General features: G+C 42.4%; 1 protein-coding gene across 2 annotated transcripts; it reads right to left on the bottom strand.

Moving 5' to 3' along the window:
* Positions 1-418: 418 nt before the first annotated feature.
* Positions 419-27183, bottom strand: LOC115354113 (mitogen-activated protein kinase kinase kinase 7-like). 2 transcript variants are annotated; one of them, XM_030044303.1, is made up of 14 exons: positions 26869-27077; positions 24259-24369; positions 23347-23412; positions 22542-22587; positions 21611-21749; positions 20958-21082; positions 20240-20368; positions 9911-10041; positions 7013-7097; positions 5519-5652; positions 5134-5260; positions 3882-3943; positions 3032-3147; positions 419-2118 (listed from the first exon to the last, which is right to left on the bottom strand). In XM_030044303.1, the coding sequence occupies exons 1-14, from the start codon at positions 26932-26934 to the stop codon at positions 1947-1949; spliced, it is 1509 nt and encodes a 502-aa protein (XP_029900163.1). In that variant the 5' UTR covers positions 26935-27077; the 3' UTR covers positions 419-1946. The 2 variants fall into 2 exon arrangements, with proteins under 2 accessions (XP_029900163.1, XP_029900164.1); XM_030044304.1 differs by having other exon boundaries at positions 1947-2118; positions 5519-5649; positions 26869-27183.
* Between the last annotated feature and the right edge of the window lie 335 nt (positions 27184-27518).

Here is a 27518-nt window from a genome sequence, read left to right as displayed (position 1 = left end):
ATTGTTACTGAGTGCTGGATACTGGCTGGATGCTCCAAATGCTAACTGTTAGCCTCCTGCCATTGAGGTGGACTTCCCCACGACTAATATTCTGAAAAATAACCACCTTCATATCAATTTTTTCAAAACTGGTGAACTATCCCCTCAAACATTTTTCCACTCATTGTGCTTTGTTAGTGAACAGCAGGGTTTTCTGATTTAGACATTTTGGTGATATGGTGACAGTCGTCTCAGCAGAACAAGCTCCTGGAGCTACTCAGAACCTCACCAGCATTAAAATCTCTTTGGCTGTGGATGATCAATGAACATCAGGTCTTCTTAAACTTTACAGTGGAAGAAACAGCACTCAAGACTTACAAATGAATTACCAGAACAAGCATTAAAAAAAAAAAAAAAAAAAAAAATCATAAGAGATGTAACTGCTGTCTGTTTTTATTTAAACCTCACAGAAAAATTTCTGTGATTTTTCATCATGGGCCGCAGTCAAAATAACTGAATTCTGAAAAATTAACAGATGAAAATAGTAATCATTTCAATGAACCATACATGAGAAATCCTAAGGCAACTGGTGAACAAAAACAGAGAATCAACAGTCCCATACCAGACAATCCCCACTGTGAAAGTAGAACAAAGTTTTTTTTTCCCCCGTTGAAAAATAAAGGTGCAAACACGATATTATGAACAATGTACATTGTATCTGCTGCATTTTCACAGCCCAATATTAAGTGCAGTGAATGGTGTTAATTGAGGACATGTTATGCATGTTATGACATTTCTATGTTAAAGGTAGCAACAAAATAAAATAAAAGTCCCATAAGCTTATGATTTCATGGGCCTTACCCTTTCAAACAAACACTTGCATCTATGCTTTTCTTTTTGGCAGAAAGGCAACATGTCTCTCAAGGAAATCTCCTTTGGTGAAACTCATCTCAGTAAAATGCATTCATCTTTTTAAACGATTAAGCCTATAATAATGTTTGTGCCTTTTTTTCTTTTTCATAAAACAATAAAATGCATGATTAAAACTGAAGGATATAAAAATAATTTGCAAGTCACAATTACACGTACACCTCTCTGCCTCTTTAAAAAGGTCAAGTCATTTTAACAACTGTTCAGACTAATCCCATCCACAAGACACAACAGCAGGGCTTCAGGATACGATGAGTAACAAAAACCAACAGAGTGCAGCACTGACCTCCATCACAGACTAGCCCAGGAGAAGTCGCTTTGGTCCTGATAGTGTGCAATCTAATCACAATCCAGATTACAGTCCTGCTTCACTAATGTGCAACATTAGTTGAATTTCATATGTAATTTTATGAATGTTCGATACTGGCTTCCTATATCCTGCAAACAGTAATCGTATGTATGTCACTGCCTCCAGAGGGTGTATATAACTGTGGATACGTCGACATACATCAGTACAGTTCAAAGAAAAGAATCAGTCTGACTGGCATCAGTAGACTGCAACAGTCAGAGTCAAACAGCTGAAAACATTCAACAGCACCAAACAGTCCAAAGTGTCTTAAGTAGATCCCAGTCCACCTGGGTCTGTGGATGTGGAATTATTTCACCTGTTGAGCAGACAACAGCTGAGACCCATCTGAATTGGACATCTTTCCACAGTAATTTTGATGTCAATCATTTACTTGACTGCAATTTTAGATGCTGAAATTTCTGCCCAAATCAAAACTGTTAAATTGTAACCAGTGCCAAAGCATGCAACACGAACAGACACTTCCTGTTGGTACTGAGTAATTTAGCTGCTGTTCCTCAGTTGAACTTGTGAATCATATAACCACATAGTCCGTCTGGCAGCGGATCAGTCCATCGGCTGTGAAGACCAGCCAGGGCTGGGCAACTGGATTAATACATTGGGGACTGGCAATGTGTGTGACAATCACTGCCTCACTGCAGGATGTCCACTTTGTCCCAGTGCTGGTGTCCTAGCTGTGGTGCTGGTGCTGACTCATGATGAGGCCCAGGTTGCTCCTGAGGTCTTGGCAGTAGGTGGACAGGCTGCTGTTGTCCTCCAGCAGCTTGCTGTGCTCCTGGACGAGCCGGGACGACATCTGTTGCTCCCTCTGGTCCTGCTCCAGCTCACACATTAGGTCCTTCCTGAACACACAGGCAGGGAGAAAAGTCTTGGTTACCCCCAGAGCATCATCAAGCCCACTGGTTTCATTTACACTAACGGGAAATTGACAAAGGCCATTGCGTCTCCTTAAAGAGATAGCTTACCCTTTTTGAAAAATTGGATATTATTTAATTTCCCACCCAGCTGTTCTATAGGACAGTAGTGGTGCTAGCCCTTTAACCCAGATCCTATAACCCCTCCAAAGTGATACAATTTGAAATCTAGAGGAATTACTAATAATTAAAATCAAACACCATCCTCTACTGTAATGTTTTTCAAATGTTATTTGTTCTAGATGATTAAAGCTGCACCAGATAATAATTCTATGCAACAATCTAGGCCTTTTATCAGTCTACATCACAAAGTGTGGCCACAGTAATTGAGATACGATAGATTCTCATTATTTGACCAAATTAATACTGCACCAAGATAAAATAAAATCCAAATTTCAAAAGGAAGAAAGGAGATAGTTTAGATTTGGGATCAAATCAGGTGATGAGGTGTGCTGAAGAGATATCATGATGCATCTTCTACTGGTTACTGGAAGGCCAGATTACATTTTAAACCTGCTTGAAAGAACATAGACCTCGGTTTTTCTTGGTTATTTTCCCCCTCAGCAGAGATCTATGACACCGGCGTGAAATAACTCCAGCTATCTGTTCCCTTTGGTTTCAATCAGGGAAGCTGATACACCATTGATGATGCAGCCAGCCATTTCAGTGCAGCTGAAGAACTGATTAAGATTTGACAAGACTGAAGGCTTTCAAAAGGTAAAACTGAACTTTGTGACTATGGGTAGACCTTGATGGACTTATTCCAAAAGATGCACAAGACAGTCACAACGCAGACACATGACAGAACAACCATACATACAAAAAGTGCGGATTGACTTACCTCCTCTGGACAAGAATAGCAATCTCACTCTGGACTTTCAGGTATTCTTGAGCCATTCTGCAGTGTTGCTCAAACACAGACATGGACTCTTTAGAGTTTGGACAAGGGGCCAGAGGCTGAAAACATAAAAACAAACCAGCAATTAATACACCATTGCAAAATACCTGGGTTCAGAAAGCCTACAGGTCTCAGAGACCTGTTAAGATCTTTTCCATGCTGCCTGGAATTTAGTTTAAAGGGAGGGTAAACTAAAATGTGTAATTAAAATGTTGTTGATGTCATCATAGGGTGTAGAAAACATCATGAAACTGCAAGAATCTGAAGTCCATTCTATGTATTTCAATTTCAACAAGCCTACAATTACACAGTCAAAAAATTACATGTAAATTAATGTGTATGGTGTATTTAAATAGGTTTTTAAGACCCTCTATGTAGAGTAAGATTTGGTCCGACTTTAAAAGACACACAGATACCTTGAATGTAATTAAAGCTATATGGAGTTTTAAAACAAGGTATCCACTGTTTCAAGTTATTAGCTGTCTTAGGTAAACAATGAGCAACGAACATTATTTGATGTCTTTTCAAAACTGTATCTATGGCATTTTGGAATAAAACCTGAGTTCAGAATTTGTGTACAACTTTGACCTACTACTTTGACCTCCCTTGATTACACCACACACTGATATGAAATCAGGCTTAACTGTCATGACCGTTGTCTTCCATGCACAGACCCACATGCATTCTTGCCTTGCAATTCCAACAACACTACCACATTTCTCAATAAAGGCACAAATGTAAAACTACCACCAAGGCAAAGATAACACAGGGCAAAAACACACTTTCAGCTTACCTGTAACTGGTGATCCAGTTTCAGGTAGGCCATGGGAATGGAGCTGTCCGAGCCATTGACAGCTGAGGACAAACACACACAAACACACACACACACACTTCAAACTGGTTGCTCAAGGCATAGTATCAACATGAACCAGCGTATGAGAGTACTCAGTAATACAATTACATGGTGTTCTGCTGCAAGAGGAAGTGGCAGACTCACATCCCCTCCACTGTCAAAGAATACAGCAGCAACTGGAAAACAAGCTGTCCATCTGTCCCCACAGATGGACACACTGGTTCGTTGCACTGTAGCCCCCTTTAGTGGTGCACTGCAGGCTCTGCGAAATGATGACTGATGACAGCCTGCTGCATTAAACCTGTGCTTTTCACAGTGAGGTCTGGGGACCCCCTGGCTCCTTGATGGTCTACAAGGGGGTCCTCAAGCAAACTGAGTAATTGTTTAATTTCACTATAATGGTTTTCTGGCAAATTTTCTGTGTTTTTTTTTAACTAATGTTTACTTAAGTATTTTACTAATGATACTGTAATTTTTCTTTTCTTTTCTTTCTTTTTTTTTTTTTTTTGGTAATTTGCTAATTGCTTTCTCCCTAATTCCCTACATTGCCACAACACAAAAACATGTAGGAGTGATTATTTTAAGATAATGTTTTAATCTCATTGCTTTGGCATTACTTGACATCTACAACACCAAAACAATTCCACAATTAACACAAACAAAATATGTTTTCATATCAGAGTTTCATATCTCTTGTATAATGTAAAATAAATCAAAACAGTACTGACAGAATTAGCATTTTTAATGAGGGCAATGTTTAGAGTGACATTTAAGCACATTTAAGGTAGCAAGGAATGTTTTGGTTGTTTTTTAATGGAAAAAACTTAATTAATGATCGGATTATTTTTTAGGGGCTTGATAAATGGCTGGAGGGCAACTTTAAAACATAACAAACACTCAGTAAAGTGCATGCCTCTACCAACACAATGAAATTGTCAAGATTCGTCAGTTCCACATGTTAGATATTCACCAAAACTTAGACACACTCACAGTCACATCCCCCGTTGGCCGGTCATTGTGAGAAGATAATCTGTCCTTCCTTGCTACATGACCAACCTTTCAATAAAGGTTCCTGTAAATCTGTAAACTTTTTGAGCTATGCTGCTAACAAACAGACAGACAAACAGATGGAAATATAACCCCCGTCCAACTCCAATCGTGGAGGTAAAATCCTCCTCAAGAGGTTTCCTACCTGGGGGACTCACGGTCATCTTACGCTCTGACTGGCCAGTGCTGGTGCAATGGGCGGGGCTTTGGGACCGTCCCGGGTAACTATCCATACTGGATGCTCTGTACAAACATGTTCGCAATGTTGCTGTCTGAGGAAACATGCAAAACAACAGTTACAATAACTCTTGGATGACCCAACAATGCAGCTACACCAAATGCAGTCCTGACAGTCCAGTGCGACCCATTTCACACCCAGCAGCTAATGAGGTCAAGTGTCAGTGGAGTGGTCAACATACCATGTAATACACAGGAAATCTGAAAATGCATTTTGACGTTAAGCTGTATAAAAAGAGACAGTATCTTGTAACCCTGCTGCCCCTGGTATCAAGAATACGCCATTACATTACCTTTGAGGGTTTGAAGTGGAGTGGCAATTTGGCCTCGGTGCTCTTCAGGGTTTCCTCTCTGCCTGGTGAGTTGCTTCTCTGTTCCATGTTGTTGTCACTCCTGTTACCGCTGATGGTGTCAGTAAATGACCCTGCTGTGGACAAAGACGGACACCTGAAGTCTTTCTCAGGCTGTAACACTGATACACTGGCATTTCCTGCTGTACTAGATGGCCAAGATGGGCTGGAGGCAAGTGTTCAGCTCAGTTTATAAAATCACAAAAGATTCCAATTTGCAGCTATTGCAAATCAAAGTGTTTCACAGGACACTGCCCACAAAGAAAATGTTATATGAGGTATTAGAGAATCCTACTGTCGTTAAGTTTGTGGAAAAGGTGCAGAGGAATTAGTACACATGACTTTGGATGTGACCAATAGTGGCATCCTTCTGGTTGTAGGCCAAAAAGTGGCTAGAGATAGTATTTCAAAAGTTGGTGATATCAATTGTCATATTTTGAACCTATTAAGGAAGTTCTTTATATTCAGAAGCCAAATACAATTAGTGCTAACATTGGATTAGTTTAAATCATTGATGAAACATGATGATTAATTGGAGAAAACAGTAGCTGAAGATAATCTGTTGAGAAGCCCAGACAGAAATGGATGAACCATGTTTTAGAACAACGTGCTTGTTAGACCAGCACAGCTGTAGGCCAAGATAAACTAGCTACCTTTTGTTCAAGCAACAGAATGCTATTTGTCTTGTTATTGTTTTATGTGCTTGTTTGTCAGTTTTGTTTTGCTAATTATGTATGTGCTTACCTAGTATTTGCATTATTTTTTAATGGTGTTATACTGTGATATTATTTAATTCACTGTCTAATTATTTATTGCTATTTATTGTTATGCTTTTTATATGTAGCGGATTTGGTTAATGGATATTGTCTTTCTTGTGTTATCACATGGTGCATGTTTAATAAGAAAAAAAACAAGGATGGACTGCCATCTGCTGGCCTAAAGCTGCATTGTAAGCAAACTGGGACATAACATCATGTAAGTCAAATGGCACTGGCACATTCTTACAAAGTAAGCTAGTATTAATGATAAAACATAAGCAAGCTGATTGGCTGTATGAGAAAGTCAGACAAGTACCTCAAATTACACCTTTCAATGTGCAGTGCATGAAATTCACTTTTAACTGACTTGTCAAAAACACTGAAGCAACTGAAGTACATCTATGAAATGTTGAACTACAGCAGTGCATGGAAAACCAACATTATTTGTTAACAAAAGCTATACAAGCTGAGATCATCACTGAATAGATAAAGAATCATACATTAGTTTTGAATAGCATTTTGTTTGGTACAAACCTGTCTGCTGACACAAAATCACAGTTAAAATTCTTCTATAAATAATGCAACTGAGTGACTGACTGTCCATGAGACCAAAATGTCTCTTTGCAGTTTAACAGAAGCTATAATTAGGCGCCGGTTTAGCTGAAGATGTTGCACTGACCTGTGCTTGCGGCTGATGAAGAGCCACTTCTGTTGGCAGAGGACTGACGTGACAGCTGGAGTGGTTCATCCGATCCTGGGAAGTACTGCGGGAAAAATTTAAATTTAAAGTATCACACAATAAAAATGATTCTCAAAAATATATATATTAAAAGGTGCAACATATAGCATTTTAGCCTCATCATTGCCATGTTCATTTTTGACACTAGTATCATTGCTGTAAAGAAATACGACCTCAACCATACAGCCTCAGCCAGCCCCTACACTGCATTTGACAGAGTGAGCCACCTGGGGCCAGTAGCAGCAGCTGAGTGATACAGCAGAGTGATCCAGAGAGTGTAGAAGTTACCACATCTTTCCAGATGTTGATAACAGGAACAGTAGTTGCATGTGAAGTCCACTTTAATGGTAGGAGGCCAAAAGTTAGCATTTGGAGCATCTAGCAAGTAGAAAATTTAACATACATACTTCCTTGCACTACTGTACATACTGTAACTGTACCGGACTTATTATCCACTACTTATTATCCACTACTTCCTTGCACTACTGTCAATACCTCTCTGCACTCATGTACATACTGCAATCATCAAGATCTGTGTAAATCATATAATCTAATATGATAATAATATAAATCTTAGTGGTGTCAAATTATCGCGTTAATTAATATTAATTAATTACAGTCATATTTAGCGCGTTATGTTTTTTAATCGAGTTAATCTAATTTTTAATCTCTAACTTTACTTTTTATAAAATCGGTTTGTAGGCGTTGGGCTTCCTGTGCTTAAGTTGTTGGGGGTGGAAAACAATGGTCAGTGACACCCTGAAGTGGTCTTTTTTTTCTTCTTCTTTTTTTTTTCTTTTAAAACAGGTCAATCAGCTGTCGGTCCGGTCCGGCTGGCCTCACCAGTCTGATCTTTTTTTTTTTTTTTAAGTCAGAGAGACAGGCCAGGCCAATTGGTTTGTTTTGATTAACACCCGCCCCAACAGTCCGAGTCCATTGTAAACAGGCAGCATGTTGAGGAGGGGGTGTCGCGACTCGTGTGTGTGTGTGTCTGACTGTGGAGGAGAGGAGAGGAGAGGAGGTGGAAGAAAAGGTTGCGTGATCGAAGTTAATACATTACCGTATTCATCCGAATATAAGACGATATTTTTTCCATTGAAAATGCCCTGAAAAACGCCCTCGTCTAATATTGGGGGTCTAAGCAAATACACATGTATTGTGCATATGTAAACCAGTAGGTAGGCTCGCCTGATGCCGCGATTACCGGCGAATGGCCGCATTGCGCAGTCATTGCAGCCGCGTATGAACAAAAATTGATGTGGCAGGTAGGCTATGTGTGCGCCGCTCACCTGTCAGATCCGGCAGACCAGACCCGGTGCCGCGGCCGGCCCGCCTGATGCCGACCAGTGGCTTTTTTATTCAAACAAGATTTTGTCCATATAATTTTTTTTTTTTTCCAAAAAAGGGTCTTGAAAAAGAGGGGTCGTCCCCCCGACCCGCATCGGACTGATCTGCTACAATAATGTAATGAATTTAAAGGGAAATACCTCAAGTTGAGGGCTTTTCTCAGCAATTTTAGGTGAGATTAAAAAAGAGATTAATTAGATCAATTAATTACAGATCATAATTAATTAATCTCTCAATTTTTTTAATCTCTTGACACCACTAATAAATCTCAACTGTATATTTTTCAACCTGTTTATTCTGTACATACCTGTAGCATTATATTATTCATTTCATACCTGCACTTTACAGCAACAGTTATTTATTAATTTGCACTATGTATATATATATATGTATAATATGTTTATCATATAATGTGTATATACTGTACATTTGTATTTAATACACTGCTAAGCACTTCTGGTTGGATGCTAACTGCATTTCGTTGCTCTGTACTTGTGACATGTGCAATGACAATAAAGTTGAATCTAATCTAAACATGGGCATAGAAGCAATTAGGGTAGGTACTTATGGTGGTGACGGTGAAAAAAATTCTTTATTATTTATGATAATGATATGATTTTGTAGCCCTATTATTTATGTAAGCTGAAGATGTTTATATAATGCTGGATGTAGCCATGACCTGGGTTTATTGGCCCGCTGATCTATTGTTGTGGCCAGCACTCAGTAACAGGGAGTACTGGATACTGGCTGTTCTGTGATATTCTCTACCATCCTATATAACAGCTAGCTATATAATAGGGGAGAAGTGAAATAATCCTTTTTTTTTCCAAAATGGGTGGACTATCCCTTTAATTCTACATTGGGCTTAAAGCGCTGTTCTTCCTGAGCAAACAGAGCTAAAACCTTTGCGGTTCAGGCAGCAGAAGATGGTGCAGTGAGTGAAACACTGATGAAGAAATATCTCCCACCAGCACATGAAAACAGGTGCAAGTGTGTTGGCTTTGTGTTATTCTACTGTGATATTCTCTATTTTACCATCACTGCAGTCATTTCACCTCGAAAAGCATGCTGCACTAGCCTGATTCCGGACCCGTGAATCACACTTTGTTTTTAAAAAGTTTTGATTGATTGAAGCTGTGCCACCAGATAGCACATTAGCTAAAGTGAAAATGGATGATAAAATACCCCCTTGATTAACGAATTTATTTTACACAGACGGCATGTCTTTCCAACATCACCCAACAGTGTCATTTTAACTTCGCTCCCCTCAACTCCCCGACAAAACCAGTATGTTGACATGGCTACGCATCAGTGTTGACTTTAAAATGATTTTAGACAAAGGCAGACACATCGGTCTCTAGTGATTTGAACGAGTTGACAGTTCAGTCTTGATATCAGGCAAATACTGCACAGCAACACTGACAAACCAACAAATACAGCTGTGTCATTGCTGGACTAGTCTGAATGTTCCCAACCCATGGGTCCATGTACCTTCATGAGACTGCTCATGGTGTTCTTCACCTCCTCCATGGACGGTCTCTGGCAGGGCTCTTTGTCCCAGCAGCGGGTCATCAGGACCTCTATGGGCTCTGGGAGATCTTTGATCAGAGGCGGCCGAGTGCCTGCAACACACAGCCGGCTGGTCAGTCTGTGGACCGGAACGCTAAACTGGGACAGAGCTGTGCTGAGGACAACACTCCTAAAAGATGCAGTGTTACAGGAGAGCAAACAGCAGGGCAAGACAAAAATGGTTTATGCGAGTGCTTCCATACCCAGTCTGACAAGACCAAAGTTATAGCAATATCTTCTCAAAGTTCATATGCTTATGATATTGTGATTTTTACCATGATAATGTCCATATTGTTGAACCCAGTTTGAATGTATAATTCACTAAGGTCATCCACTGGTATCAAGGTCATTCAGAAATTTAACACAACAAATTTCAAATGTAGACTAATTTTTTAAAAATGAATTCTGTTTTTTTTTTTTTTTTTTTGCATATTTATAACCTTATGACTTTATAGAGATTGAGCAAGATACTGTGTTTTCTCTCTAAGTGGTGTCAAAATGTTTTTTTTTTTTTTTTTTTTCGCTTTCCATGTTCCTAATACAACATAAAATTAATAATTAGCACTAGTTAGTTACATAACATCTGTAGGGATTTGCCTTTTCCATAATTTCCCATTACCTACAAGTCAGGCCAGTTCCATTAAGTGCTCTCATATTTTCTTCTGTCTTAAGCTGTGTCCCAATTCAGGGTCTGCATCCTTCGAAGTCCGGGTTCCCTGAAGTCCGCGGCATTCGGAGGACCTGGACTTCGGACGAAGCGTCCTCCCCGTCAACCAAATGGGACGGTCTAGCCTTCGGAATATTTCCTGGTCGGGTAACCGCCGTTCCATTGACAACAAACTCCGGAGACAGAAACATAACGTTTCTTTCTGTCAGACAAGACAGGAATGGAGGGGTTTTGGTTTAAAATACACTACTCACAAAAAGTTAGGGATATTCGGCTTTCGGGTGAAATTTCAGGATGAACCTATAATGCATTATAACCTTTACAGATGAACTTAATGTGACCTTCTGTAAACTTTTGAATGCACATTGTAACGGTACGACTGCGTTTTTGGGGTGCCAGTTAGGTCAGCGCCTAACAATACTTGATCAGGGTGTGAGTCAGTATTTTTTTTCTTTGTTCAGGTCGTCCCCGTACATAAGGTCCAAAAAAATGAGGAAAAGAAATAAAACCCCTTTTTTGAACCCATAAAAGAACAGAACCCAAAGCCAAACAATCCAAACAACACAACAACACCACCAGGAATTTTCAATTCAAATCAAAATATATTGCGGCAAAACACAGGCAAAAAATCAACCAATAAACCAGCACAGCAAAGGCAGCAGCACACAGAAAAAAAACCAACAAAGAAATCAACCGCCAGTCCAATCCAGAAAAACAACAATCCAGTCCACAATTTCCAATCCCCCCAACCAAAAATCCTCACACAGTCTCTTTCTGTAAATCAGTTCAACTCATTCCCAATTTCAAAAAAATAAATAAATAAATTCAGCTCAGTTCAGTTCAGTTCAGTTCGTTACAAACAAAAAATAATGAAAGAGAAAAAGGCAACAGAAATAAACCCCCGGATTCACCGGAGTTACCTCCCAGCCCAGTCCAGTCCAGTCCAGTCCAGTCAGTCCCGTCCGTGCGTAACGTCAGTCCCGTCCGTGTGTTTCTCCCTCTGTACATCCGCTGGTAATAGACGTGTGTAGCGATCCGCCAGCTTCCAGGGATTCTGTTCCACCCGGGTCTTTTCTCACGACGGACACTCCGGAAACATACGCGGACTTTCGCGAGGAGAAAAAAAACTGGAGACGCAAGAAACGCTGCTCAGTATTTCGGCAGGACGGCCTCACCTCTTCCTCCGTTATACTGTGAGTCGCCCATTTTGAATTTCCCCCGGCTTTTAAAACGGGAAGGACGGCCGCCATTGGCTCATTAATGGAGGTGTGTTCATGACAGCGGGGCTCGTGAATGAAGGTGGGGCTCATGAATGGAGGTGGGTGTGTGTGTGTGTGTGTGTGTGTGTGTGTGTGTGTGCCTTCCGTTAATGACAGCGGGGAGTGTGAATCATCTTCGGTAGTGATAGTTATTATGATAACCTATCGCTACATTCCCCCCCCCTTGGGAAAACTAACCTGCGGGGTGTTTTTTTTTTTTTTTTTTTTTTTTTTTAGGGGTCGGTGAAACCAAGGAAATCTTCATCCTCACTCTCCTCCTGGAAAATTCTCAGCACACGGTTTCTCTGCTGTTGACTGATATCTTGCTGTGAATTTTTCATGACAGTTGCTGAAGTGTTTGAGTTGGTGGCAGTAGATGGAAATCCTTTGAATTCCTCATCATCACTCTCCTCCTCAAACAGGTCCAAGAGGCGCTGACGTTCTTGCTGCTCTACTTCTTCAGCAGTGGGATAGCAGGGTTTTAGTCGAGATATGTGAACTGTTTTGAGGTCCTCACCCGTGTCTTCCAGCACAACTTCATAATTGACTGGGCCTTTTTTCTGGACGACTCTGTACGGTCCTTGCCATTTTGGGGCCAGCTTGGCAGCAAAAGACTTGTCTGCTCTAGAAAGTGGGTGAGCACGCAACCACACTCGAGCTTTTTCCTCAAACTCCATCTCTCGTCTGTTTTTGTCATAGTTTCTCTTTTGTCTGATTCGTGCTTTGTGCAAGTTTTTTTCTACAAATCCCTGCATCTCACTCAGCTGAGCAATTTTTGGGTAGGACAAAGAATCTGGTGGTGGTAATCGTGGCAGCAACATTGCCTCCAAGGGTCCCCGTAGAGGTCTCAGCAGGTTCAGTTCAGCTGGGGTCACTCCAGTAGACTCGTTGACAGCTGAGTTGAGGGCAAACCGGAATTCAGGTAAGTGTTTATCCCATTGTTTGTGGTTATTTCCTACGTAGGAAGCTATCATGGTCTTGAGAGTCCTGTTTATTCTTTCAGTGAGATTGGTTTGTGGATGGTAGGCTGTGGTCATTTTATGTTTAAGGTTCCATTCTCTGCAGGTCTGTTCAAAAAGGCTGGCAACAAACTGGGGTCCTTGGTCAGAGAGGAGGTAGTCGGGAACCCCCCAACGTGTTAAGATGTCCTGGACAAGAATTTTTGTCACTGACTCTGCTGTTGCTTTCCTCAGGGGAAAGAGCTCGACCCACCGGGAGAAGTAGTCCACAAACACGAGGAGGTATATGTTCCTGTTTGAACTCCTGGGGAACGGGCCCATCAGGTCGACACCAACCATCTCCCATGGGTTCTGAACAATGGTTTGCTGGAGTTTTCCGGCCATTTTCCGGCTTTCAGGCTTGTAAGCTTGACATACTGTACAGTTTCTGACATGCTGTTTGACTGCCAGACTCAGACCAGGCCAGTACACCAAAGAACACATCCTTTTATAGGTTTTATATCGTCCGAGATGACCAGCAAGGGGGTCTTCGTGGAACCTTTGCAGGAGTTGATGACGGCAGGGCTCAGGAATGTACAGCTGGTAGATGGTTTTATGGGTCAGTGTTAATACTCTGTAGACCATATCCTCCAAGATAGTGAATTTGGTGGATGCATTCACCGCCACGTCCCCTTTTTGCAGGATCGACTGGTAGAGCTCCTGGATATGAGGATCATGCTGCTGAGCCTTCCAGATGACATCATCTGAGAGTGGTAGGTCTTTTATTGTGACAGGCGGGGGGTTGACCAGCAGGGTTGCACAGACCGGTTGGGAGAGGTCAGCCACTTCGCCGGGGGTTCTGGAAAGGGCGTCTGGAACAGTGTTGTATTTCCCTTTCCTATACTCCACAGCAAAAGTGAACTCCTGTAGACGGAGGGCCCACCGAATCAGTCTGGTGTTCGGTTTTTGGGTTTTGAAAACCCAGACGAGTGAAGAGTGGTCTGTCACCACCGTGAAGAATCGTCCTTCGAGGTAATATCTCCACTTTTCCACCGCCCACACAACAGCCAAACACTCCAGTTCAGTGGTGGAGTAATTTCTTTCTGCGTTATTCAGGCTCCTACTGGCGAAGGCCAACACTTCCTCAGTCCCCAATCCCGTTTGCTGCACAAGCACGGCACCGAGGCCAACTTCGCTGGCATCGGTATATACCACAAAAGGTAAATTGAGGTTTGGGTGACCCAGTACAGGAGTTGTCATTAGACGTTGTTTGAGGATTTCAAAGGCATTTTGGCATTCTGTGGTCCACTTGAACTTGGTATTCTTCCTCTTCATGGCATTTAGGGGCTCTGCTATTTGAGAGAAATTTGGCACAAATCTGTGGTACCATCCTGCCATACCAAGGAACCTCTGCAGAGATTTTAAGTTTTTAGGCACTGGATATTCTTCCACTGCCTTGGTCTTCTCAGGGTCCACCTGAACTCCAGCAGCAGAAACCACATGCCCCAGGAACTTGAGGGATTCCCGGAAGAAGTGACTCTTGCTCATGTTGACGGTGAGGTTCACTTGCCTGAGTTTGTCGAGCACTGCCTGAATATCCTGAAAATGTTGCTGGATGTTGTATGAATAAATGATTATATCATCCAGGTACACAAAGCAGATCCTTCCTCTGAGCTCTCCGAGTGCCAACTCCATAAGGCGCTGAAAGGTTGCTGGGGCATTTTTCAACCCGAAAGGCATGACCTTGAATTGATACAACCCAAAAGCACAGACAAAGGCAGTTTTCTCTCTGCTCTCAGCATCCATGCTGACCTGCCAATATCCGGAGTTGAGATCCAGGGTGGTGAAAATCTTGGCCCCGCCCAGAGAATCCAGGATCTCCTGTATTGTCGGGAGTGGATATGCATCATCCATTGTCACTGAGTTCAGTTTCCGGAAGTCAACACAGAACCTGGGGTCCACACCTGTCTTTTTGGGAATCAGGACAACTGGAGCTGCCCAAGCGGAAGATGATGGCTCAATGATGTCATCACACAACATTTTGTCGATCAGCCTCTTCATTGCCTCAAGTTTTACTGGGGACACACGGTAGGGTTTTTGTCTGATCGGTACCTCTTGTGTCACAAAAATCTTGTGCTGAAGGAGGCTAGTATGACCCAACTTTGTGGTGCAGACATCCATATTGTGCTGAAGTTGTACCAACAACTGTGATTTCCCATCCTGATCCAGGTGAACATCCTGTATTGCTTGTCCGAACAGTTCAGAGAGAGTGTCAGTGTCAGTTGACGGTGGAGAGAGGCCAGAGGGAGCCACAGCAGAGAAGAATGCACAGTATTGGGTTAGTTCTTGTTCATTTGAGCTGTCAGTCAAGAAATGAAATTGTTCCTGTTCATTTGCTTTGAACCAATAAGTGTTATTGGCAATATCCAATTTCATGCCACTCTGAAAGAGGAAATCCAGTCCAAGCACACAGGGAAAGGCCAAGGTGTTTGAGTGAAGCACAGCAGTAGATTGAGTCCAGGTTTTGCCATGAAGTGAGTAATTCACCATACACTCGCCTAATGGTTGTTTAGGTTCTCCATCTGCCAAGTATATGGGGCCCTTAGTCCAGGGGTTCATATTGTATCTCCAAGTGTCCTTAATTGCTGTCCATAGATCCTGATTCAGCAGAGTGAAGGATGAGCCAGTGTCCACAATGGCCCTTCCTGTCCAGGGTCCCATTGCCAATGGTACCACCAACTGGAGTGGTGAACGGTTTGAAGACAGTTGGAGTGGAGGTGAAACAGCAGAAGCAGGTGAAGCAGCAGAAGCAGAGTTATGGTGACTTAAAGTCAGAGGATTGTCAGACTTTATGGTGTGCAGACTTGATTGCGTCATGGTGTTAACAGTAGGATGTGTCCGAGGTCCAGAGAAATGGTGATTCCCCTTTCCTTTCTTTCCATTATCAGCATATTGGCACGAAGATGGAGCATGGGCTCCCTTGCAACGCCAGCAGAACAAACCCGGAGATTTGGAGGGAGCCGTGGGGGTTGGTTGAGGGGGAATTGTTACATCACCAGGTGGGGTGGGCTTGGAGGAATTATCCTGACGGGTTTGTGGTCGGTTCAGAGATTGCCGTCTTTGCTCATAGATGCGTTGGTTATCCCTGTCTTTCTCCAGCTGTTGGCCCAGCCGGACCAACCCATCCACAGTGTGTACCCCACTGCTCCGGAGCTGGCTGGCTAATTTTGGATTGCTGTTCTTGAGAATGAGTTTAATGACTTCCTCCTCTCTGATGTCAGCCTTCCAACGCCGACACAAAGACCTGTACATGTAAGCAAAATCCCTGAAGTTCTCCCCTTCACCTTGAACTCGAGTGCGAACCCTCTCGGCTAATTCATCTTCATAATCCTCTGAGAGGAATGCTGCAGTAAATTTTGTTGCAAAATCTGCCCAATTGGTGGTCTCCCGGCGCACAACATCCCACCAGTCTCTGGCTGTTCCATGCAACACATTTCTGAGAGTAGCAATGAGCTCCTCATCTGAAAGCGGGTTAAGTGCAAGAAAATCTTGGCATTTTTCCAAATACAGTAATGGATCTGAGGTATCCTCACGTTGTCCAAATGTGGGGAATTGGAGATTAATGGGTGTCTTTCCAGTACCTCTCCCCCTCATGTCTCCTTGCATGCTGACAGTTGGTACCTCGATGTTAGGGTGTAATATGGACTGAAGGTTGGGATGCGGTAGCTGTCCAGCCGCCACAGGAGAGCTTGTACGTGGAGTGGTTTGAGCAGCAGTGTCGACTAGCGAAGCAGTGTGTGAAGGTAAGGATTGATGTTTTATTGCCATGACTTCTGTGTTCATAGTGTCCAGATTATGTAGACATGTCGACAGCTTAACTTCAATATCTCCCACACTTTGCACCATAGGGGACAAAACAGAGCTAATATCCCGCACCACTTCAGCCTGTTGTTGTTTCAGCTTCCAATTCAGGGTGGCTGTGAACTGCGTTCTGAGGTAATCTAGTTGTTTAGTCATTTCCTCTTGCATTTTGCGTTGCGTTTGTTCACACAGCGTAGCCATGGTGTGAGTGAGTTTGCCTTCAATTGCTGTTATTTGTTCTGTATATTGTTTTTGTTCCTCTTTCAGTTGCTGAAAGCTACTTCCAACCATTTTCTCCGCATTAAATTGTGAGACACGCAACCCTTCTACTGCCTGCGACAAATCCCTCAAGGTTGAGTCCTCCGTGGGTGGGCGCAGAGGGGGGGTTAGTGTCTGACTGGGTCCTGGTTCCATATTCTCAAAGAAATCCAAATCCAAGAGAGAGTAATTTTGAGCTTGTTCACTTTTTTCCGGTGATAGACCCTCCAGTGGATGCATTTGGGTTGACTGAGCCACAGTATTGGGAATGTCCAGCAGGGGGCCAGAAGGAGAAGAAGCCATATTGCATGTGAATTATTTCCAGTGTTTCCTTTCCTTGAGTTTGAATAAACGTGTTATTTTTCTCCAGAGTACTTTTGAGAGATCTCCGTTTATTTGCAGGGTAATTGTTTGGAATTGCACACAATGTTTCAGCTTTTAGGTTTTTGTCCTTTTAGAATGTTTTTGCAGGTCCCATCTGGGGTGCCATTTTTTTATGTAACGGTACGACTGCGTTTTTGGGGTGCCAGTTAGGTCAGCGCCTAACAATACTTGATCAGGGTGTGAGTCAGTATTTTTTTTCTTTGTTCAGGTCGTCCCCGTACATAAGGTCCAAAAAAATGAGGAAAAGAAATAAAACCCCTTTTTTGAACCCATAAAAGAACAGAACCCAAAGCCAAACAATCCAAACAACACAACAACACCACCAGGAATTTTCAATTCAAATCAAAATATATTGCGGCAAAACACAGGCAAAAAATCAACCAATAAACCAGCACAGCAAAGGCAGCAGCACACAGAAAAAAAACCAACAAAGAAATCAACCGCCAGTCCAATCCAGAAAAACAACAATCCAGTCCACAATTTCCAATCCCCCAACCAAAAATCCTCACACAGTCTCTTTCTGTAAATCAGTTCAACTCATTCCCAATTTCAAAAAAATAAATAAATAAATTCAGCTCAGTTCAGTTCAGTTCAGTTCGTTACAAACAAAAAATAATGAAAGAGAAAAAGGCAACAGAAATAAACCCCCGGATTCACCGGAGTTACCTCCCAGCCCAGTCCAGTCCAGTCCAGTCCAGTCAGTCCCGTCCGTGCGTAACGTCAGTCCCGTCCGTGTGTTTCTCCCTCTGTACATCCGCTGGTAATAGACGTGTGTAGCGATCCGCCAGCTTCCAGGGATTCTGTTCCACCCGGGTCTTTTCTCACGACGGACACTCCGGAAACATACGCGGACTTTCGCGAGGAGAAAAAAAACTGGAGACGCAAGAAACGCTGCTCAGTATTTCGGCAGGACGGCCTCACCTCTTCCTCCGTTATACTGTGAGTCGCCCATTTTGAATTTCCCCCGGCTTTTAAAACGGGAAGGACGGCCGCCATTGGCTCATTAATGGAGGTGTGTTCATGACAGCGGGGCTCGTGAATGAAGGTGGGGCTCATGAATGGAGGTGGGTGTGTGTGTGTGTGTGTGTGTGTGTGCCTTCCGTTAATGACAGCGGGGAGTGTGAATCATCTTCGGTAGTGATAGTTATTATGATAACCTATCGCTACAACATGTCCAGCTGTTCAGTGTTTCAGTACCTTTTGCACAAGTTGCTGTTCTCTAACAAGGAGCTTAACGGCAAAATTCACAACAGGTGTTTGAACCATGAATCGACCAATAAATTTCCTGGTTCAATTAGAATTGGTATTTAAACAGTCCTCCTCATCATGCTGTTCACATTTTGACATCATGAGACCAAGACGACACCTAACAATTGATCAGCAGCACCTCGCCATTGCGAGGCTTCAAACAGGATGTTCTCAGACGGAAGTGGCCACTGAGCTTAGAGTGTCACAGAGTGTCATCAGCAGGTTGCAACAGAGATACAGAGAGACTGGAAGAGTCACAGAAAGGCATAGAAGTGGACGTCCTTTGGCCACATCCCACACTGCTGGACGAGGGACCAGTGGGCCTCAGTGCTGTTCTCTGATGAAAGCCAATTCATGTTGAACAGAAATGATGGCCGCCAACGATGTTGGAGACGTCAAGGAGAGCACTATGCATCAGCCACTGTTGTCACCAGATGAGCCTTTGGTGGTGGTGGTGTTACTGTGTGGGCAGGTGTGTCTAGTCAGTACAGAACTGCCCTACACTTTGTGAATGGTACAGTGACAAGCCCATACTACCTGAATAACATCATTAATCCAGTCATTGTGCCCCTGCATGAACAACACAGGCCTAATTTCATCTTCATGGACGACAATGCTCCAGCTCATCGAGGTCGCATCATTAGGGAACGGCTGCTGGAGACTGGGGTACGTCAAATGGAGTGGCCTGCACTTTCTCCAGACCTGAATCCCATAGAAAACCTATGGGATCAGCTGAGTCGCCGTGTAGAGGCTCGGAGCTCTGTACCCCAGAACCTCAATGTCCTGAGGGCCGCCCTTCAAGAAGAGTGGGATGCCATGCCTCAGCAGACAATAAGTCGACTTGTGAACAGCATGAGACGTCGTTGTCAAGCTGTAATTGATGCTCAAGGGCACATGACAAGTTATTAAGACAGTGACATTTTTTGTTGTGGTATATCCACCACTGTTGTTGGCTTTTGTTTCAAGAAATTGTTTGAGATGAGGAAATCACCAGTGTATGCTTCAACTTCAATGCCCTACTTTCATGATATAATATCACTATAGCGTGAACTTTTTACATTTTCCGTAAATTTCACCCGAAAGCCAAATATCCCTAACTTTTTGTGAGTAGTGTATATGGCGTTGGATGTTCAAATGAGTAAAAACCGAATATTTTATAATAGCGTAATCTAAATTTAGATGCCGCCGTAGCCATTTCAGTTAATTTTTTTAGACTGAGCAGCAGCACGCAAAGCATCTTGGGATACGGCAGCCCGAGAAGGATAGTCGCGGTGCATCCTCCGAATCGGCTACCAACAGCTGAAAAGGAGGACGCATTTGAAGTGCGAATTTGAAGGATCCTTCGACTTTGGATGAATTGGGACAGGCCTTCGCGCAGTGTTGTGACGTAACTGGCCTTCAAATGCGGACTTTGAAGGATGCAGACCCTGAATTGGGACACAGCTTTAGTTTCATTCATTTCTTCTTTCCATTTTCTGTTCCTCTAGACACCCATTTATTACATTCCCTAGCATTCCATGACCTCACATTTCTGAATGTCAGATCTCTAAATTCCAACACTCAGTGGGAACCCTTTAGTTTTAAGTTAAAAAAAGATAAGAAATAAGAAACAGATCTGGGTTTTGAGGGTGCCGACCTCTGTGGACGGCCCACATGATGCAGAACGCTGAGCCCCCGATCTCGTCGAAGGGTTTCTTGCGGGTGATGACCTCCCAGAGGATGATGCCCCAGCTGAACACGTCACACTTCTCACTGTAGTTACTGCCTGTGGAAACCACATACGTCATCGGTCAACTTCCCACTCTGAAAAAACATTTTAAGCTACATTTCTTTGACCATTTTATGCAAATGTAACTCCAGTTCATTTCAGTTTGATGCAACTGTAGTCACCGGTACTAAGAAGATTCTTTACATTTAGTTGAGGCAGAAAAGTGTATTTTGGATGGAAATGCGAGACACATTTTCTGTCACAAGGCTCCTGTTGGATCACTTGGATTACTTTCTCTGTCTCTGAGCTCAACTTGAAAATGTGGTGAAACTGCCAGACATTCAGCGAAAACGTTTGAATAGGCTTTTTTCTGTTGCTGCACTGGTGATTTATGAGCCTCTCACCCAACTGATGTGAAATCTAGATAAGTTTATCTGCAGAATGACTCAGCCATTCACATACTGTACTTTGACCACTCTGTTTAAAATACTCCGATATATGTCAAGATTACAAAGAAAAAGGTTGAGACAAATCCTAAAAAACAAATATTAATCATGTTTATGACCCATATCATATAATTAGTACAACTGTAACTCTGTGTTTTTGAGCTACTGAGTGAGAAGTGGAGGCCTCGTTCACGACTCACCTTCAAACACCTCTGGTGCCATCCAGGCTGCACTGCCCTTAGTGTTGGTCATATGAGTCTGGATGTCACAAGCTGTTCCAAAGTCACAGATCTTCAGCACTGTGCCACCCGACACAAGCAACAGACTGAAGCATCAGTGATGTGGTGGCAAACAGAGAGAGGATAAACTATGACTATCATCCAGAGAAAACATATCACATGATCAAAAATCAACTGTATCTTAAACTTCAATTTCCCCCCCTCCCTCAAAGATCCTATCTTCATCAGTCTGATATCACAAATCACCACACATAAAATACATTTCAGGAGTAAAGATTTATGTCCACATGAAAAGGTGGTCAGACCAACTCTGGTTAATTAAAAATACAGAATTTTGCAAGAGATAGGGCTTCTTTCCAAGAGCTTTAAGGTCATCTATTTTTTTCTTTTAAATTAAACCCATTAGTGAAAGAGAAGTAGGGGTTGGAATTTTTCTGTAAGGAATGATGGAAGGCAGGCATTTTTGCATCTTTTGCAGCTTAATCCCTCATTACCTTCAAAATGTCAAGTTCATGTTACAATTATATCACTGAAAATAATGTCTGTAGAGATATAACGATCAAATTGTGTACCCTCAACTCTCTAAACATGAGGTTCAGTAGAAAGCAGCGTACTTGGGTGGCTTGAGGTCCCGGTGTATGAGGGCCTTGGGCTTCATGGCATGCAGATAGGCCACACCTTTGGCACACTGCAGACACCAGCTCATGGCGTGGGATGCTGTGTAGTGGGGCAGCGGCTCAGCACCATGCAGGACTGGGTGTGAGAGACACATCGGGAAGTGTGGGACACAAAGACACATTGCCAGCTATGATTCCAGCCACCTTTTAATGACATTTTAAGCAAACCTTCGAAATCTTGCCAAAATTATAACATGTCTCAAACATAATTTCCACAATAAATCAGCTTCCTGTCAGCGAGACAGAAAAAAAAAAATCACGTCTACCAAAAAGAAAAGATCATGATTGGCCAACTAATCCTTCATTGTCAGGTTATGCTGCCAGATCTCATTCATTTTGTCCAAATCTGTTTTTTTTTTTGTTTTTTGTTTTTTTTTGGAGCCTCGAGTGTGCCATGTGAATAATCACATACAGGTTCAGTGGTTAATTATTATCCACTAATTAAATGAGCATTGAATCATGCGATTACTAAATCTATGTTGTTATTCTGTTTTTAAAGGATGAATAAGTTTATGATTCACTTACTCTATTTCATTATTCTGTCTTTAAAGCATGAACAAATTCATGACAGGGAGAAGGAGGAATGCAAAATATAAAGCCAGGACACAAAAGAAACCCAAGATGGAAAATGAAAGCAAGATGGAATGGCATAACAAAACATTAAATTAAAAGGAGCTTTTAAACATTGTGGAAAATCCATCTAGTAAATGAAATTGCATGGAAACAGTTGCTAGACAATACAAAACAACGCTGATAAAACCTTGACATTTTGACATCAGTGCAATACAGAGATGTGGAAAAAAAATTATTGATATGTATAGGTCTATACAGTATGGTCCTGTCTAATTAATGTAATAACCTGCCTTACCATTGTATAGAGATCCATCCTCTGCATACTCCATGACCAGACAGACCTGGAACACAAACCATGATACTGTGCATTAAAAACACATCCTGACCTGTTTGCTTTATCCAACTGACCATGCAGCAGTATACATCTTAAAACATCCTCAAACAAAACAGTGTTGACCTGAACAGGCCTCAGGTCTCAGGTAAAACTCAGGTCTAGTGTAACCAGACATCAGGCAAAGGGAGTTTTGTCTGAGGGACTCTGATGTGAGGACGTTCTGTCTGATGTCCAGCTATACTACACCTTGACGAGACTTGATGAAGGTTTTCCTGAGACCTGAAGCATGATGCCATCTTAGGTCGGAGGATGTCCTACAATGTACACCGTTCCATGCTAAAGAGGCGTAGGTCAGCTCTAACGCCATCCAAATTCATCCATTCTTACTCTTCACCCATCCAAGATGCTAAGCATACAGTAAATAACCATATCACATGACGAAGCCACCTCTTTAATCATGATGTTCCACAATAGATTATTTCCACTTGAGGGAAGTAAGGACCTTTAGAGTCAACAGACGAAAAACACAGAAAGAGCATGCAAGCACTGCAAGGGGCTTTTGTGATGCAGTGTTGTCATGTACTTCCTGTGGACTTCAGTTTCTGCTTTCCTACATTTTCCAGAGAGCTTTTTGATAACTCCCCAGAGAAGCAACGTCATCGAAAAGCACCACAAGTCAATCTTTGCATCACGAGAGAAGCGCACTGATATGTGAGAACACAAGAGATATCAGCTCCAACATTACCGGGCCTGTCTGTCCACTTACTGGATTGTCACATGAGCCGTAGAGCTTAACAATGTTGGGGTGGTTAACCCGGGACAGCTGGCGGAGCTGCGAGAGACAAAAATAAAACAGATGGAAAAGTTATTCCTGCACAAACAAATCATGACAAGGCACACGATGCACTTTTGCACATCATTCATATCATTATATATTTACATACTCGCTTCTTCCATTTTCACATATCCCTCATTGTAACATTCTGCATATATTAATAATTAATAATTAATAATTGTTCTATTGTTTCATTCATACTATATGTACTGCATTTTGTTACATTTGTATCTTGATAACATTATTTTTCTTTAGAATTACTCTACCCCTACCAGTGTAAATAATACATGAAATTAATTTTGCTGTTGCATGGCTGCCCTATGTACAGTAAACATCTGCCGACTGCTCTGTTGTAAGGTTATGGTCATACATGTATGACCATAACCTTACGCCAATAACCTCTTTGTTGGAGGTTACTGGACCACAGACATTCTTGAGTCCTGATATTAATTGAAATTAATTAGAGCCTAAAAATAATAATACACAATGATAATGATTACATGCAGGACACACACAGATTCAACTTGGTTCAACTGGTTGACGGGGTGTTAAGCAGTGATGATGAAATGGCAATTATGTAACATGTTGAAATATTGAATGTATTGTTTTCAGACCCTTGCCAACTGAATGAATGAAATATTTACACACACATACATGCACACATACATATATACATATAAACATACATACACACACACAAACACACCCACACACTGATTTGAGATATTATAAACTATTTTTAAGACAATAGGTGCAGCATGTGGTCTGCATTACGTCATGAGGCTGACCTCCAAGTCTGCTAAACATGCTAATAAACATGACTGCAAAGAGTGACGGCAGTACCTCGACAAAGAAAGCATTCTTTTCATTCTCACTCTCAATAGTCTTGACTGCTACGTCCTTGCCTTTCCATTTGGCCTTGAACACAACTCCAAATGTGCCTCTGCCAACAACCTGGAGAAAGGAAAACAATATCTCAATGCAAATGAATATTTCAGCAGCGTAATAAATGACCACAAAATACCATAGGCCTTTAGGGTTATGATTTTCCCCCCAGATTTGACATAAAAGGATAGGAAACTAAAAGATGTAATTTCTCATTAAAATGGGTTTTATTATCATCATTGGGTGTAAAAACCATGAGACTGTGAGAATTTAAGCCCTTTCTATGCAGAGAGAGGGATGCAAAGTCACTTTCAGATGAAGGAATAGAGCGATCCAATCAGAGCACTTTTATTCTTCCTGCCCCCCGTTTGATTGACTCCTCGGCTGTGCCTGTTATCCTCCACTATGCTCACCAGACAATAGTCAGGAAAAATACCTCTTAGCTATTAAATCCACCATTTTACCCAGGATTATTTTACCAAGCTGATGTTCGATCAGATGAGGAAAAGGCTGGCAAAGAACTTTCAGCTGGTAGACGGAGCTGGGGCCTGTTTAACTAGCCAGACATGGTCAGGCATGGATTTTCTCACAGCAACTCCTCTACTGCTATTCTCCAAAGTGAAAAAAATTTTAGCAAGTGAGCTATCAGCAACGTTAGCTGGTAAAACATTAGGTAACATGTTGTTGCAGTGCTCATAAGAGCTCTGGCTCTTTCACTTCCAAAAAGCGGGTGTTGCCCCATTGCTGGACAGCTGGTTGATCTTACCAGGGTCCAGACAATATTGTTACCCTACAAGACGAATTAGGGTAGGGTTAGGACTGTGTGATATGACCTAATTCTCATATCCCTATGTAGGTAATTTCATATCCTGATAACAATATATATTGCAATATAGCATATTTTCTCTAAGTTAAATGAATGAATAGGTTATATAAAAATTACCACATGGAAAGGCCTCTTTCTTATTACATTTTGAATTAAATAGGCTACTTGACAAATATTTCTCTCCTTTTACTTGTAACCTTTGCAAGTTTTCAATTCAACAGTAAACAAAACATAAATTCTGTAAAACAGAAGCGCAATGATGGCAGGAGTCTATCGCCGATCTGTACATGCTTCCTGCTGCTGGCACAATTTTTTCCCAGGCAACAACAGTGCTGTGAATGTGCCATACGGAGGGACACTTCAGTCAGTTACCAAGACCATTCAGTTTTCTGTCAAAACACTGCCACAGCTACACTGCAGGTATGTTTGGCTCCTGCAGAGGCTGCCACAGGGGCTTCCTGCTCCTCTCCAGAACTGTACCTGCACATAGGGCAATGCAACACCACGTAGGTAGACTTTTTTGCACGATTCAGTGATTTGTGCTGGTTGATGAAAACAACATGATGCTGGTTTTCATGTCTCGTCAACCAGCTGGAACTGAGGAGGTTTGCGTGTCTGTTGTGATGCTGCAGCTCAGCCCAAATTCCACAGACTGCAAGGTGTCACTGAATTCATGGCGAGAACTAAATCAAAATATTACTTTGGAGTGAGTTTCAGTGAATGAAGCCATAAGTTCTCCTGTTTTTATATCTGAGCTTCATTAGCACAGAGTTAAAGAGCCCATGAAATGGACTCTTACTTTCTTGATTTGCTCTAGTTCCTGCAGCAGGATATTTGGGTGGGCCATGGTGCAGGAAAGGCTCATTCACAAGTGCAAACAAACAGGATCTCAGTTTGCAGGAGAGACACAATTTTATATGAATGGATGAGGTGGATGAGAGAGGATGTTTAGAGATTTGTGAAGGTTTCATTGGCTGAAATTCTAATTTACATGCACTAGTGCAGGATGATGTCACCGTTTAAGAACCTGTTTTACAGGAAGTAGAAGTCATATGAGCTCCTTTCATGAGGACTTTAATAAAATGGCACTGCTGTCTAATATTTTCGTGATAGGTGAAGTACGACACTGAACAAACGCTCACACCGCATCGACCATTACACCATAGCTGCTGCTACACTATATCTATCTATCTATCTATCTATCTAGGGGGGTGGCCTTTTTTATTTTTCCACCCCTGGCCCCAGAAAGGTCTATGCACAGCACTGATCTCAACATATGCTCCATACAGAAATAAAAAGCGAAACTGCTGCCTGGAATGGCAATAAAAACCAGGCTGAGCACAGTGGAGAGTTACCACAGTGAATTTACTGGTTGGTTTTGGTCACAAGCACAAACAGCCCCACTCCCCTGTGGGCTACACAATGGAGCCCTTCCTCACTTGATGAACATTTCTTCACGCCTTCAGCAGCAAATCAGAAAGCCATCTTCCATCCTGTCAGTGTCCCCAGTGTTTCAGATGTGGGCTACTTTAACAACACCTCACTGTATCGCACACTGACACTGACTGGCTTCACTTCCTCTCATACCTGGAGACTTGACTCTACATTTAAATGGAGACAACACAGAGTTGTGTTTGAACTAGCTGCTGCGGTGCCTATAGCGTGTCAGTGTGTTTTGAAGGTGCGGATATGCAAGGAAACGCCGCGGCACGGCAGGCTGCTGTGCGCCGCTGGCACTTTACCACTTCAACTTGGATGTCTTCATGCCGGATGGCTTCAAACGGACAGGCGGCCGGAGTCTCCAGCATGGCAGCGGCCGCTGATGTTCCCCCGCACTCCGCGCTGCGACCACGGCCGACACCTCGGTGCTGTTCAAACCCCACGGTTCTCTGAGCACAACGACACGACGCTGCCTGTCTTTGTTGTGACTTCTCGCCAAGCCTTCGCAATGGTTTCTGTTTGCTGCCGTGAATCCAGGAAGTGGGCAGCAGGCTGCTCCTCTCAGTTCGCCTCCTCGAACTGTTAAAAAACAACACATCTGGGGGCTGGACCGCTGGCGAACGTCCCGGTCACGCCGGCAGGAAAAATCAGCTCAAAACAACATTTATACATGAGTGAAGCTCCGGCCACGGAAAACATATGACAGGACAGAAGTAAGTGTCCCTACGAGTCGTAATTTTTTCATGTCCTCCAGTGAAAAAGTGCGGTTTGATAGGAGTAGGAGGGATGCGTGTTCTTGAATGCAGCTCGGTTGTGTTGAGTATGTTGTGTACGCCGGTGTTCCGGATCTACTCGCTTGTGATGGCTTATTAGGGCCATTGTTGGGTGGAAATAAACAAACAAACAAACAAATAAATAAATAAATAAGTATATAGGTGTATAGGTGTAAATA

Source organism: Myripristis murdjan, chromosome 22, assembly GCF_902150065.1.
Source record: "Myripristis murdjan chromosome 22, fMyrMur1.1, whole genome shotgun sequence".
NCBI lineage: Eukaryota > Metazoa > Chordata > Actinopteri > Holocentriformes > Holocentridae > Myripristis > Myripristis murdjan.
This window is presented reverse-complemented; position numbering and strand designations above follow the sequence as displayed.

What these genes read in the sequence shown, in the direction of transcription:
- LOC115354113 (XM_030044303.1), bottom strand. Translation starts at nt 26,934, where the DNA reads ATGCTGGAGACTCCGGCCGCCTGTCCGTTTGAAGCCATCCGGCATGAA. An exon ending in CGGGACCTCAAGCCACCCAA is followed by an intron (nt 21,083 to 21,610) that starts GTACGCTGCTTT and finishes CTGATGCTTCAG; the next exon opens with TCTGTTGCTTGTGTCGGGTG. An exon ending in AACTGGATCACCAGTTACAG is followed by an intron (nt 3,148 to 3,881) that starts GTAAGCTGAAAG and finishes TTATGTTTTCAG; the next exon opens with CCTCTGGCCCCTTGTCCAAA.